This window comes from Caloenas nicobarica, chromosome 1, assembly GCF_036013445.1.
Source record: "Caloenas nicobarica isolate bCalNic1 chromosome 1, bCalNic1.hap1, whole genome shotgun sequence".
Lineage (NCBI taxonomy): Eukaryota > Metazoa > Chordata > Aves > Columbiformes > Columbidae > Caloenas > Caloenas nicobarica.
The window spans coordinates 58,949,990-58,963,530 of NC_088245.1; the positions used below are offsets into that span (position 1 = coordinate 58,949,990).

The following is a 13,541-nucleotide window of genomic DNA, read 5'->3' on the forward strand; positions in this document are numbered from 1 at the left end:
ATGAGACTTTTGCCTCAAAACAAGACTTTAAATACAAAAGATCGCTGGATGGGGAAGCCAGTCTAGAAGAAGAAAATGGAAAATTACTCAACCAAGTTCTTTAAAAAAAGGAAAAAAAAAAGAGGTAAGCACAATTTAAAAAACCAAAACAACAAAAAACAAACAAAACCAAAACAAAAACAAACAAAAAAACACGAGTGGGAGCCAACTTCAGTAAAGCTGTAAGCCTAAGGACAAAGAATACAATTCTGACGAATAATAAGTCACCAAATGGTAAGAGGCAACACAGACTAGTTTTGACGAGCTCCAGATGGAATGGGAAAGATGCACTTTCACTAAAAAGATCTGACTTGAAGTCAAGTTAGCCAGCTCACTGCAACCAAGACAGTTCTCAGTTGTCATCCATCTTTGCCAGCGTGTAAATCCATGGCTCTGTGGTCTTTATTTCACCCTTACAACCTATGGTTCATTTAGTGCTAATCAAGCAGAACATCCCTCCCCCTCTTCTCCTGGAAAAAGGCTTTAAAAATATCCCAGAAGAGCCTCAAGGATAAGTACCTTGAGGCCCAGAACAAGACAAAACAACGAAGGGAAGCTCATCCAGCTTCTAGTCTTGAATGACCCATTCGCTACAGATGCAAACAAGTTTTGTCCCAACTTGGGTATAAATGCAGTTATATTGTACCCAGAAGAACAACAAAACTACACGGTATATTTTTCAGTCCCTGCTTACTGGTAAAACTAATGGAAAGTTTGGTTCCTATAGTGCAACTTGAACGAATATTGGTAACTCAAATTAACATACCACAACAAAATCAAAAAACAATAGCTTACTGCTTTACACATAAAGCTATTTTTTTCTTACAAATATGTGTTCCATAAAATGTCTGCTACATAAACAAATTAATAATGCAAATCACTTTCTCCCTACAGCATTTTCTCAACTGTCATCTTCAGCTATCCACAGATATGCAGAACCATGGCCACCTTATCAATTTAAGCTGTTGGCTTCAAATCAGAAACAGTAATTCACAAATAGAAGCTTCTAGATGTCAGAATTAGAAATAATAAGTAATACTGTAGACAGTAACAACCAGCCGCCTTTTCTGCTTGACAGAAGAAAATAGGAAAGTGCAGAGGTGTCAATCTCTCCCAGTAAAACTTTCTATTTTAAAGTAATATAGTTCAACTGAGCAGGTCCTGAGGCAAAATGAAAGTCACAAAAACCAAACAGCAAAATTTTGGAAAAAATAAAAGAAAAAAATAAAAACAACCTACACGAGCTAAGGGAAAAGGCACACTAGCCTCTTATCACTTTTCTGCCCTGTATTTTGCAATGTTCACAAACTGCGGAAGCGGAGTGCAGAAACACAGACCCAGCAGGACAGCAACTGTAGTGAATACAACAAAAAGAGCAAAGGTTCTTCTGACTCCTAGAATAAGCAACACCAAATTATTACAAGTCTCTCATCTGTACCACCATCCTTCCATCCATCACGGCTACACAGAATTTTAATATTAACCATAACCTGAGTAGACCAGGATCATGTGAGTGAAACAGAGAATCCCCATCACCTTTGTTCTGGCAGTATCTGTCTGCACCATACTCATAGCACAACACTAGTCTACGCTGAGGGCTTCTGCACACAGGAATGTACACAAACACGACTGGATTCAAATGAGGCTTTTTCCTGAAAGACTTGATTTGTTATCAGTGTTTTACCTGGAGCTGATCAAAACAAAACCAAGTTATTAAAGAAACTGAAGAGATGTACTCTCATGCTAAATGGTATTTGTGCTACGGTTCACCCCCATTTAAATTCATATAACGGGTCTTCAACTGTAAGGGAGAAACTTTCATAGGTAGACAAACTAAGAGCAACTCAGTCCTCTGCATCATCTACTCTCTAGTATGGTATTCCTTTACAGTATACCTTTATGAGATTACTTATCTTCTAAATTGCTTTATCAATAGATATTTTAAAAATTGAAGTTTCCTGAGATCGTTATAAGTTGCTATCCAAGTTAACTGTGACTTCCATAACTTATTACCTATCTCCCAGTAAACCCAGTAAACGTGTGACTGCAGTTATTATCGGTTATTTATGTTCTAGGGCAGGAACAATGCAATCTGGGGCAACACGATCTGGAGAAGCCAAGAGTCACAAACAGGACAGATGGCACACAAAACCAATACGATCATCAGGTTTTAGGTTTTGGTAGGAAAGCAGGCACACAGCTTTTTGGAAAAAATAAGGGGTAAAAAACCCCCAAAAAACAACAACAACAAAAAAACTAGAAGAGTGGACTGCTTGTAATACAGGAAAGTTCTGTTTATTTCACTCTCACTTCCTTACCAAAATAGAGCTCCTCCTCTACAGAAGGGCTGTGTAACTTTTAACTAGTGGAGAACAACAATTAAAAAAAAAAAAATTAAAAAGGAAGATAGTTTCTCCAACGCTGCAACAATAAAGCTGCACTAGTTCCGCCTCCCCCGCAGAGATCGACCGAGAAACCGCTACCGCTCGCCGGCTTTTTTCCTCGGTTTGCGAACAATGGCTGTATTTCCCCTGGGCCGCCGGGAAGGAGCTGCTCCCCGCTCCGCATCCGGGAGGGCCCCGTCCCCTGCGGGCGGCTCCGCGCCGCGGCGGGAGCGGGAACCGGAGCCGCTCCTGCGCGGGCACTTGAGGAGGGAAGGAGGGAGGAAAAGGGGGAGCGAAGGAGGGAGGGCGGGCGGCCGCTCGCCCCGGCGCACCGCGGCCCCTCTCGCCCCCGCCCGCCTCCCTTCACAAACCGCGGCCGGGCGGCGCGCCGCTCCCCGAGGGGCCCCGCGGGCGGGGACGCGCCCGAGGCGCGGCCTGTCCCCTGCGCAGCCCCGCGCTGCGTGCGGCGACGGGAAGGCCCGGCGGCGGCGCCGGCCGAACAATGGCGGCGGCAACGGCGCGGCCGCCGCGCTGAGGGCCCTGCAGGCGGCGCGGCGGCGAAGGCGGGCGAGGGAAGGGAAAGGCGGGGAGGGGCCGCGCCGGGCCCGCCGGCCGCGCGTACCTGGTTGAATTCCTCGCCCACATCGGCGTAGATGTCGATGTGGTCCACGCCGTCCGCCATGATCCCGCCCGGCCGCGCCTCGGGCCGCCGCCAACCGCGCCCGGCTCCGGAACCGCCGCCGCCGCCGGGAGGGGGGAGGGAGGCAGGGAGCGAGCGAGGGGGCGGGACATGTGCCGTCACTTCCGCGCGGGGAGGGGGAGGCTTCCGGCCGCCGCAGAAGTGGCGGCTGCCTGGGGGGAAGGGCCGGGCGCGCTCCGCCCGCCGGGGCCGCCCCGGGCCCGCTTGGGCCCGCTGCTCTCCGTTCGCCAGAGCCGCTTCGCGCCCTGCGGCCCCGCCGCGCCTCTGCCCTTCCCTGCGTGGCCGTGTTGGGCCGCGGGCTCGTAGCTCCCCAGCGGGCCGGAGGAGCGCGGGTGCCGGTGCCGCTGGGCCCCGCGGGTGTGCGGGGAAGCGGCTGCCCGGGCCTCGTCTGTCTGCGGGGATGGGGCTCATGCCGGGTGCTCACTCGGGTTTCTCGCGGCCTCAGCTCCGAGGAAAGTGCTGCCCAGCGGAGGGAAAGCGCATTGATTGCTTAATAGCCGAGGACTTTAATTAACGTCTGTAAAACGGAGCAGAGTGCTGCGCCTGTGAGGATGGGCTGAGAGAGTTGGGGTTGTTCAGCCTGGAGAAGAGAAGGCTCTGGGGAGACCTTATTGTGGCCTTTCAGTGCTTAGAGGGGGCCTGTAAGAAAGATGGGGACAGAGTGTTTAGCAGGGCCTGTTGTGATAGGACAAGGGGTAATGGTTTTAAACTAAAAGAGGGAAGATTCAGGCCAGACATGAGAAGGAAATGTTTTACACGGAGGGTGGTGAAACACTGGCCCAGGTTGCCAAGAGAAGTGGTAGATGCCGCATCCCTGGAGACATCCAAGGCCAGGCTGGACAGGGCTCTGAGCAACCTGATCTGGTTGAAGATGTCCCTGCTCATGGCAGGGGATTGGACTGGATGAGCTTTGGAGGTCCCTTCCAACACAAACTGTTCTATGATGCTATGATTGTCACACCAGGGCCGCACACGCTGGTCTCAGGAGCACTCTACACTGTACATAAAGGACATGAACAAGCACACACTGTTCTGTGTTTATCTAGACTCCAAAATACTCTGCTGTTACAGAGCTCAGTTTTAACATCACAAAGTAAAGAAAATTAGTATCGAAGAGGGTTTTTTCATGCATTCAGAACTGTTAGGATTGCAAAGGCATCTTTGGATTATTTTCGAATGAATGTTCCTATTACCCAGATGCACATTTACGCTCCAGTTGATTTCAAAACCAGTGAGCGTCTCCTGGAGTATAATGCACAATGCGCATAATGTTTGACACTGCAGATTATGTTGTACGTTATGTTGCACATCGAAAAATAAAGCTGCTTTTTAAACTGACAATAAGAAGCTTGTATTTCTCAGGCTGAATTAGAATAATGTAAAAACATCACTGCAATGAATAAAAATGCTAAGTGTTATTTTTCACTTGACTCTAAACTTATTTTTCCATGACTGGGAGCACTTCCCAGTTCCTGGATCAGCATCCATGTCCCAAACTGTCCTGACTTAACGTTGGTTCCAGGACTTGGGTGCAGACCATCCCTGTCTCCCTTGCTGCCCCCACATTGTAGTCTCCATTGGAAGGAAAGAGGAACAGAGCGGAAAGGAGCTGAAAAATCGGAGAACCACAACAAGGATTATGCTATGGAGCGTGCCTGCCTTCAATCCAGATCTACCTCAGGCATGGAGATGCTTGGGCATTATTCCTGGAGTTGTTATCCAGCTTGTGTCATGTTAACAGTTATCCGCTGCAGACCTTGTGTCATTCCTGGTATTAATAGAAGCCAGAAATCCTGTGATTGAGTTTGTTTTCCACTCCATTGGAGTTTCCTGGTTAGAGAAACTAGCAAATCTCTCACTCTTCAGAAAAGTTTAGAGCATCACCCAAAAAACCAACATTTTAGAGATGATAATCAGGAGCAAACAAGTAGCCTTAATTGAACTTCTAGTGTTGGTTACAATTATGATTGTTAATACTGTGCTTGATCACCGGTTAGAAGTACAAGTTCACATCTATGAATGCACAAGTCACGTGAATGAAATGATTCATTCATTTTTCAAGGAAGATTCACTGCCGGATTTGCCACCACGCCTACAGGTACTGTTGAAGTACTGGGATCTAATTGGGTTGACATATTTGTTTAATGATTAACTGATTTAGTGACTAGTCTTCTACAGAACAAAATGAAGCACTGTGGCGCTTAATATTTCTTCCTACACTGAACAAAGTTGGTGAAGTCAAGAAAACTTAGCCCTTGCTATCTGAGTGAGCTGACAAAAATTCACAGGAGAGTTCGCAGGTTGTGTGCAGGTGATTGTTTTATATGCGTCTGAATATCTTAAAGCTATACATAGATTGTAGTGGTGCTTAAAAGGGCAAGGGAATGAAATATGAATGAAAAAGTCATTATAGTCACCTCAGAAACCACCACAGGGATTGCCACTAGCATTTAAAGGACCCTGCTGAGGGTCTTTGAAGAGGAAAAGATACGGCCTCTTCTTTGCTCTGTAAGATAATGAAGGGAGATCAGCAAATCCCTTAGACCTTCAGCCCACTGTTGTGTTTTGTGCTCAGGGGGCTTTTCCACTTTGGAGCCTTGCTAAATAGTTGGACTGGCTAGATTTACTGCTCAAGGGCATTTACAGAAGAGGCTATGATCATTTTTGTTCTTGTATATATGCCATTAAGCAGATTCTGTAAACAGTGCAGGAGACTAAATATTACGCAAGCTGTTCTATTTACTTTTTGGTGTGTTTTCATTCTTTTCACGAGTAGACCTACTAAATATATCTTTATCTTTCTTGTGGGCAGCAATAGCTTCTTTGTGATATATTATCTTGCTATGGAGCATTGTAGGAGTTGATCCACTCCAGTGAAAATATTAGTGCTTCTTGTTTTGCACACATTAAAATTATTTAGACTGTACGTTGCCTTCACCCAGAAAAATTCAGAAGGCCGAGGTAGAGCATGGGCTAAAATAGAAGTGCTGTCATGAGAGAAAGAGATATTGGTGATACAGTTTGGTCTGGGAGAAGGGTCCTGGTAAGGTTTGTTTGAGACAGCAGAAGCCACGAGTTGTGAAGTAATTGCACACCTTCCAAAGCCACAGCCCAGCAGGAGAACAAGTGGCAGCAGATGAACTGGTGTCTTCCACCAGTTCCTCTTTCACACCACAATATACTCTTTCATCTGACAGCAGCAGCTGGAGCTCCCTCAATTTAAAAAGCAGGAGGAAAAAGGGACACTGGCAGCTCTGCAGAAGAAAGTGGCCTATACATTAAGTCCCCGTTTCTCCTGTATCCACAAGAGCCTCTCTAGTTGTATAGTGTTCCCTTGGTCTCTTGTGCTGTAATGATGCAATTTCAAGTATAATCCTCATTTTGAACATAAAAGCAGCAGCTGGTGCTTTGAGAACCTTATGACACATGTTGTATTAGCCCACAAGACCTCCCCATGCTTTCTCTCTGAGGCCTTTTGGAGCCTTTTCTGCTAGGATGCTACTGCTGCAAGACAAAGGGGAGCAGAATGCAGTCCCCACTCCTTTGTATTGTATGTGATTACTTCAAAATACATTTAAGTGCATTGCTTTAAGTAAGAGTGGCAGAACCAGTTTCAATATAATAACATTTTTAAAAAGTAATCTATTTTTGCTAAAAACAAACAAAAATTATATTAACAAAATAAATTTATGTCAGAAATTTCACTGAGTAATCGAGACTGAGAATGGCACAGGAATTTTCAAATGAACTTTTCATTTTAATATCAGAGTGAACTGTTCATGCATGAATGTTATAGACAACAAAGTGAAAGCATACATATAAGATAAGAAAAAATGCTGTGTTAATCAGGATAGTACTCAAAATTAGAAGAGGCCTCAGCTTAGCTGAGATTTGCAGTGTATGTTTTGTTGTATAAACTTATGTCCTAGGTATGTTAGTCCAACTGCATTGGATATGTTTTGTTTCTTTAGTTGTAGTCCTGAAGATTCTGATCTGTTCAAAGCTGCCTGGAGCCACTGTATACATTCTTTTGTTGTTCTAAATAATCCAAAGAATAATAAAATAATCCAAATGGTAAAATCTGTGCACTCTAAACTAAAACAAATTGTCTTTTCCACTGAAGTGTCTCTGTTTGTACAACTGAGAAAACATGCTGTGTTCCAAATAAGGTGGCAAATAGGCACAAATCCTTGACTATGTACTTGCTTTCAAAGGCTGAAATTTCAAGTTTTATTAACTTTAATGTAACTGCAGGATGATAAGGAGAGGGACAGTCACATTCCCATTCCCAAACAAAGGTAGCAACAACCTGTGCTGGGAAAGACGGACTATTACCTCCTCTTTTAGTTGTGGCTCACAGTTAGATTGGATTAAGTCAGGGGTTAGTAGGAGTAATTACATTTATACAGTCCTAAAATTACATTCAGCATTTTGAAGGCAACTGCGAGGCTGATGTGACCCCCGGTGAAAATGAGTTTGACACCCCTGGATTAAGCGTAACGTGACACTGCATCCGAAGGGCATCTACAGGAACTCTTGCTGACACAGCTACTGTTGGAAAATAGCTGATATTAGTCATCTTTTGCCCAGAGTTGTCTTTTTATAGGTATTCAGTTTTTCTGGGCTCATACCTATGGCCATAGGGTTATCTTTTTTTTTTTTCCCCCTACAACTGTCCATCAGCCTGCTCATTCTCTTGGTTCAGCCATTCACTCTGTGGTTCAGAGCCAGGTTGAAAATTAGGGGTAATCAGGAGATCATTTGCAAATGGCATTAATATCTCAACCTTCAAGACCGGAAGGTGTATTAGAGGTGAGTGTAGTGCAAGAGGTGATAATAAATTCAGATGCCCTGTTTGAATCCATTTCTGTATGAGCTGTTAATCAGAAGGCTCAGTTACCTCCAAAAAAAGTATAAAATTGGATCTTCAGCTTTAAATCACACACTTTTTCTTTTATGGCTTCACTTTCTCTTTGCTTACAAACCTCTCTCTTAAAATTCAGTTTTACCCTTATGATCAGCACTAATCTATTTTTTTGCAATACCTTTCTGCAGTTAATCTCCTCTTCTGAATTGACTGAAACCTCCTAGACATGTTAAATGCATCAAACATATCTTTCTCTCTCTAAATGGGCTATATGCATGTACAAACAAAGGAACAACTCTCCCAAGATCACTTTCAGATGGTTTTGATTTTTTGAAGAATGTAAGCTCTGGGATAACATAATTGCATGGGGTCTTGTTAATTTTCTTTTTCCTTTCTGATTTCTGTTTACTTTTTATATCAGGAATCACTCTGAATTTGAAAAATATCTTCACTATTCATTCACATACCACACCTACCTGAGCGCTCTGTGTGGGAACAGCAGGACATGCGGTTCCAGCTAAAGGGCCTTGGACAGGTTATACAGAAGTATGTTTTTTATGAGTGTAAGGAGTGATAGCCCAGGCCAGTGAGAATGATACCTTGGGTCGGAAAACCGCCCTCATATGCATGATGTGTGAATGTTGGGTATGGGTGTGTGAATGAGTGGGTCGGAACGCCGCCCACAAGATATGCATGGGAGTGTGACTGAAAACAGACACGAGTGTGGTGCGTTTGGGATAACATTTTTTTTGAAAAAACGTCCTGTCTAACCTCTTGATCCAGGCCCGTATCTGCAAACCTATAAATTGAGGACTGTTAATAAGAGTCAGCTCAGCTCAGCCTGGCTCAGCTCTCTCCGCTCTCGCTACTAACAAGAACTCTGTGCACCTCTGTCTGCATCTGTATGCGTCGCTCCTCATCGCCGCACTCTGAGCCCAGGCTGGTACAACACTGTTCTCCAGGCTTCCTCAAGAGAAGCTTTCTCCATTAACGTGCAGGTTTGGTTTTTTCAAACTTCTGCACTTGCAAATTTTAGGAGTGGTAGTATCTATGCTTACAGTGTTACAAATAAGCAGAATTTGTCTGTGACTGGAAAGCAATCTTATCCAGCATGCCAACCCGTTTCCCGCTGCTCCATGGCCGTGTCTAACGCAGCTCCGCTTGCTTGCTCCTGAGGACTGTCCCAGCAAGGGTGTCCTCACCTGCAGCACCTTGTCCATGTCCGCATTGCATCCACTGGCTGTTTGTGTGTCTTGGGCCATTTTCTGCTACTATGCTGGAGAATAAAGAGATGGGGGGAGTGGAAAGGAGATGCATGAACCATATCTGTATCTGGGAGGAAAGAGGTTTGGCGCAGTGGGTAGGACTTGGCTGAAAGCATGAAGGGGAGGAAGGAGGCTCTGCAGATGCAGAGGTACACAGTCCTATAGAAATACCTGTGCCACCTGGGTGCATAGCCAGCAGTGTGCCCAGGTGGCCAAAAAGGCCAACAGCATCCTGGCTTGTATCAGGAATAGTGTGGTCAGCAGGACTAGGGAAGTGATCGTCCCCCTGTACTCAGCACTGGTGAGGCCCCACCTCGAATCCTGTGTTCAGTTTTGGGCCCCTCACTACCAGAAAGACACTGAGGTGCTGGAGAGAGTGCAGAGGAGGCGACGAAGCTGGTGAGGGGTCTGGAGCACAAGTCTGATGAGGAGCGGCTGAGGGAACTGGGGCTGTTCAGCCTGGAGAAAAGGAGGCTGAGGGGAGACCTGATACGCTGTCTGCAACTGCCTGAAAGGAGGTTGTAGCATGGAGGGGGTTGGCCTCTTCTCCCAAATAGCCAATGATAAGACAAGAGGAAAGCGCCTCAAGTTGTACCAGGGAAGGTAGAGATTGGGTATTAGGAAAAATTTCTTCATTGAAAGAGTTGCGAAGAATTGAACAGGCTGCCCAGGGAAGTGGTGGAGTCACCATCCCTGGAGATGTTTAAAAGACATATAGATGAGGTTCTTAGGGACATGGTTTAGTGCCAGTGTTGGATTATGGATGGTCTCAGTGATCTTGAGGGTCTTTTCCAACCAAAATGATTCTATGATTCTAACACTGTGCCATCCCTTGACAAAGTTACTTCTTTAGGAACTTCAGTGGTATTTGAGGAATAAATACTTTTCATATGTAATAATTCTGGTGTGGAAGGTCTCATTCTGAATCAGTTTTAGCCCAACTTATTTTTGTGTTACAGAAAATACACAAAGTAATTGTAATTATTTTCCATTTTCCCAGCACTTTCAATCTGAGTTTATTACATAGTTTACAAATGCTATAATATATTAATGAACTCTCTCTCTCTGTAAGTTCAGTACATATACCATGATATTTATTTTAATCAAAAGGAGACATTTGAGCTCAAATTTCCACCTGCCGAATTTGTGAGAATCTGGCATTTAGTGTTCAGCATAGCTGAAGTTTTTAAATGCTGATGGAACTTAGCACCTTTTTGTATTTGAGCTACTCAGATTCAGTGGACATTTAAAAATACATTGATTTTCTCTTCTTGCAGGTGTGAAGTTATAAGATATCACTAAAGCAGAAAAAAAAGAAGCAGAAAATTTTAGAAATGTTGGATGAACATCTCAATGAGTGAAAACAATCACAAAAATCTTATAATTTGACTTATTTAAGATGCAAGTAAGTAAACACAAACTCCTGTTTTGTGTCTGTAACTCATCTGGGGTGACTGAAGATGAGCAAACTAGGAGAATAAGTGAGAATTTGTGTTAGACTCATTAGAAGGGAGATAACATCCTAATATTAATTCAATACTCACTTTATTGCAACAGAAAATGAAAGGAAAAGTATCTGTAATTGTAATTTTACTTCATGTGTGTGTATTTATTGCTTTTGTTTGTTTTAATTAGAAATACATATTTTTATTATGAACTGAGCACCTATATATGGGAAGCAATGGAGAATTTCATGGATAAAAAGATTAAACTCGTATTTATCTTAGAGACAGAAGAAGTAATATTTCTGTCAGTCATTTTGCATTGAAATAAAAATCAGACATGAAAGGAAAAAACAGAAAAAAAAAAAAGAAAGCAAGGGAAATCAGAAAAGCAAGATCATAAAATGTGAGGTTTGTCAGCCAGATATAAAATGGCTCTAATGACTGTTTCTATGGCAACTAAAAATGAATAGCTCTGAAGGTGAACTCCTTATTTTTTTTCAGCAGGGACATTAACGTTGCTGTCTACTGGTGCACACTCCAAACGATGCTCTCTGCCCCAAATCTGAGCATGTAGAGGTTCAGTATTACCATCATATAATTTCACACAGATGACCTGCAACAACTTCTATGGACAGGGCCTGGTCTCTGGTTGAGCCCCAGCTGCTCTGCCCTGGGCAGTAACCGGAGCCCTGACCCATTTCTTCTCCAAACTAAAGCCCACTGGTGCCCACCCATCTTTTACCCACGCCAAACCCATTCTTTCAGGCTCTTTGAACTGAAAAATAAGCATATGAAAGGGTAATTATGTCTTGGGGCCACAATGGCACTGTGTGTGATCCCTAGAAGACCAAGGGCCAGGTGGCTTGTTGGGGGGAAGAAGCCGTTCTCCAGAGGTGACCAGCCGGGAAGAGGGTACCTGCAAGTCCTTATGCACCACTTGACACTCTCTTAATTAGTAATAAAGTCATAACCCGTGTACACCGTGGCGAACTGGGTCAGAGCACTGGTCTGGCTTGAAATTGCCATGGTAAAAAAAATAAAGCTGACATGAGGCGATAGGAGTCTCCGTGTGAGCAGATGGGAGTGGCGGGGGCCATGGCACGCAAGGGTCGGGGAAGGGCAGGGTGACCTTTTTCTGTGGCAGTTCTGGTTTATGCCAGTTCAAAAAAACTGCAAAACTATGGCCTTGCTTAGCACCTTAACCTGCCTTTTACTTCATTAAAGTTTGGGGGTGTGGTTTTGTTTGTTTGTTTTGTTGGTTTTGGTTTGGTCTGTTTGGGTTGGTTTGTTTCCAGAAGTTCTGGTGCTGTACCCAGTGGAAAATAGCCATTTTTTTCAGCTCTGTGTGCTATAAATGTGATGAACTAAGGACTTGCAGAGAAGAGTGCCTTCAAACAATAAAGTGTTTTCACACAGGCTTACTAAAATGCCCTGTGTCAAACTCAGCTGGCTGATGCAGAATTAAATCCGTAGGAAGCCCCGTCTGGGACACAACTGCCTCGCACCAGACTTTATAGGAGATGACCTCTCAGTAAACTACAATATTATGTATTTCTTTTAGGTTTGTTTGCCATTGCTCAATAAAAATTCCATCAAGGGAATCACTCACAGTACAAGCAAAAAGGGGAGGGGCGTACAAAGCAGTTCATGGAAAGAGGGAAATAACCAGCTGTAAATCCCCACTGCCTTTGCAGTGCAACTGTTGGGCTGAGGGATCAGCAGAAAGGGCAGGCTGGTTTGAAGAAGAAGTAGGCAGCAAAAATAACAGAGCCCTGTCAGTCTAAGACACAAAGCAGTATAGTCTTGTATGGAATATGAAAATATGAGATGCTATTTGTCTGGAGGTTCAGTAAATTAGGGAATGCTGTCTGGAATATGAAGAGAAATCCAAGACTACAAATGCTCGCTCACTCTTCGGAGTGAAGATTTCTTTCTTCGCATTTAGAAAATGGAAGCCTGATACAGAAGTAGCGCTAGCACCATTTTCTTCATAGTGCTATGTGATATAGCTACATGTTTGCATCAAGGTAGAGGGTCTCTGGAAAATAACTGCTAGTCTAACAAACGTGCTATCAATGTCCTGTGATATTTCACAAACTCATCATACTGGGGTATTGGGGGAGGATATTCAATTCTGCATCCCTGCTCTAACAGGTGGGCACAACATTCAACTCTGTGGCAACTTTTTGGGAAGAGAGGGGGTTACAGGGACCAGAGAGAGCATTCCATAGAGCAGAGCACAGAAAATATCCCTCTTGCAGCAGAATGGTTCATTTCTTGGGGGATCCTCTTCAGCAGCTGCACCCTCAGAAGTCTCAAAAGAAGCCGTGAAAACTTTGGATCTGGCAGGTGTAGGAAAACCCAACAGCACAGTACTTAAAGACTGGCTTTTTGGCCATCCTGAACTCCAAAGCAAGCTCTAGACCCTCCAAGCGTTCATTGCAGTTTGTAGGTCTGTTGCTGTAACTCTGAATGTCCCTTCTATTTATATTCAGATCCAATAGATTTTGAGTACTTCTAAACTCTAGCTTGATTTGATTACAGCTACAGTGGAAAATAATCGAAAAATAAGCTCAGGACAGCGAAATTTTACGATACAATATCTCTGGACTCTGTGGCCATCACTACAGTAGGTGGCGCTATCACTTCAGTCAACTGAGCAAGTAGCTGAACCGGGGATCTTACAAACCTCTCAATAATAGGCTTCTTTTGCAGTTTTAAAGAACATCCGAAAAAAGTAAGGAAGTATCAGGCCTTTGGCATGCATCTGTGTCATGGCCAAATTTCAGGTTTAGATTTTTCAGGTCAAATTATTTCCTAGGAAAACTATGAATCGTGCAT

At 44.0% G+C, this 13,541-nt stretch overlaps 2 protein-coding genes across 6 annotated transcripts in view; both read right to left on the bottom strand.

The window, feature by feature from the left end:
* CPSF6 (cleavage and polyadenylation specific factor 6) overlaps window positions 1-3,199 on the bottom strand; it is a 28,436-nt gene extending 25,237 nt beyond the window's left edge. For all 5 annotated transcript variants that reach the window (XM_065636721.1, XM_065636713.1, XM_065636705.1 and 2 more), the window contains exon 1: window positions 3,046-3,199. In XM_065636721.1, the coding sequence (XP_065492793.1) occupies window positions 3,046-3,105 (60 nt within the window). In that variant the 5' untranslated portion in view covers window positions 3,106-3,199. The remainder of the gene's footprint in view (window positions 1-3,045) is intronic.
* Window positions 1-13,541, bottom strand: part of CCT2 (chaperonin containing TCP1 subunit 2) — a 161,805-nt gene that overhangs the window by 138,605 nt on the left and 9,659 nt on the right. The window lies entirely within an intron of this gene.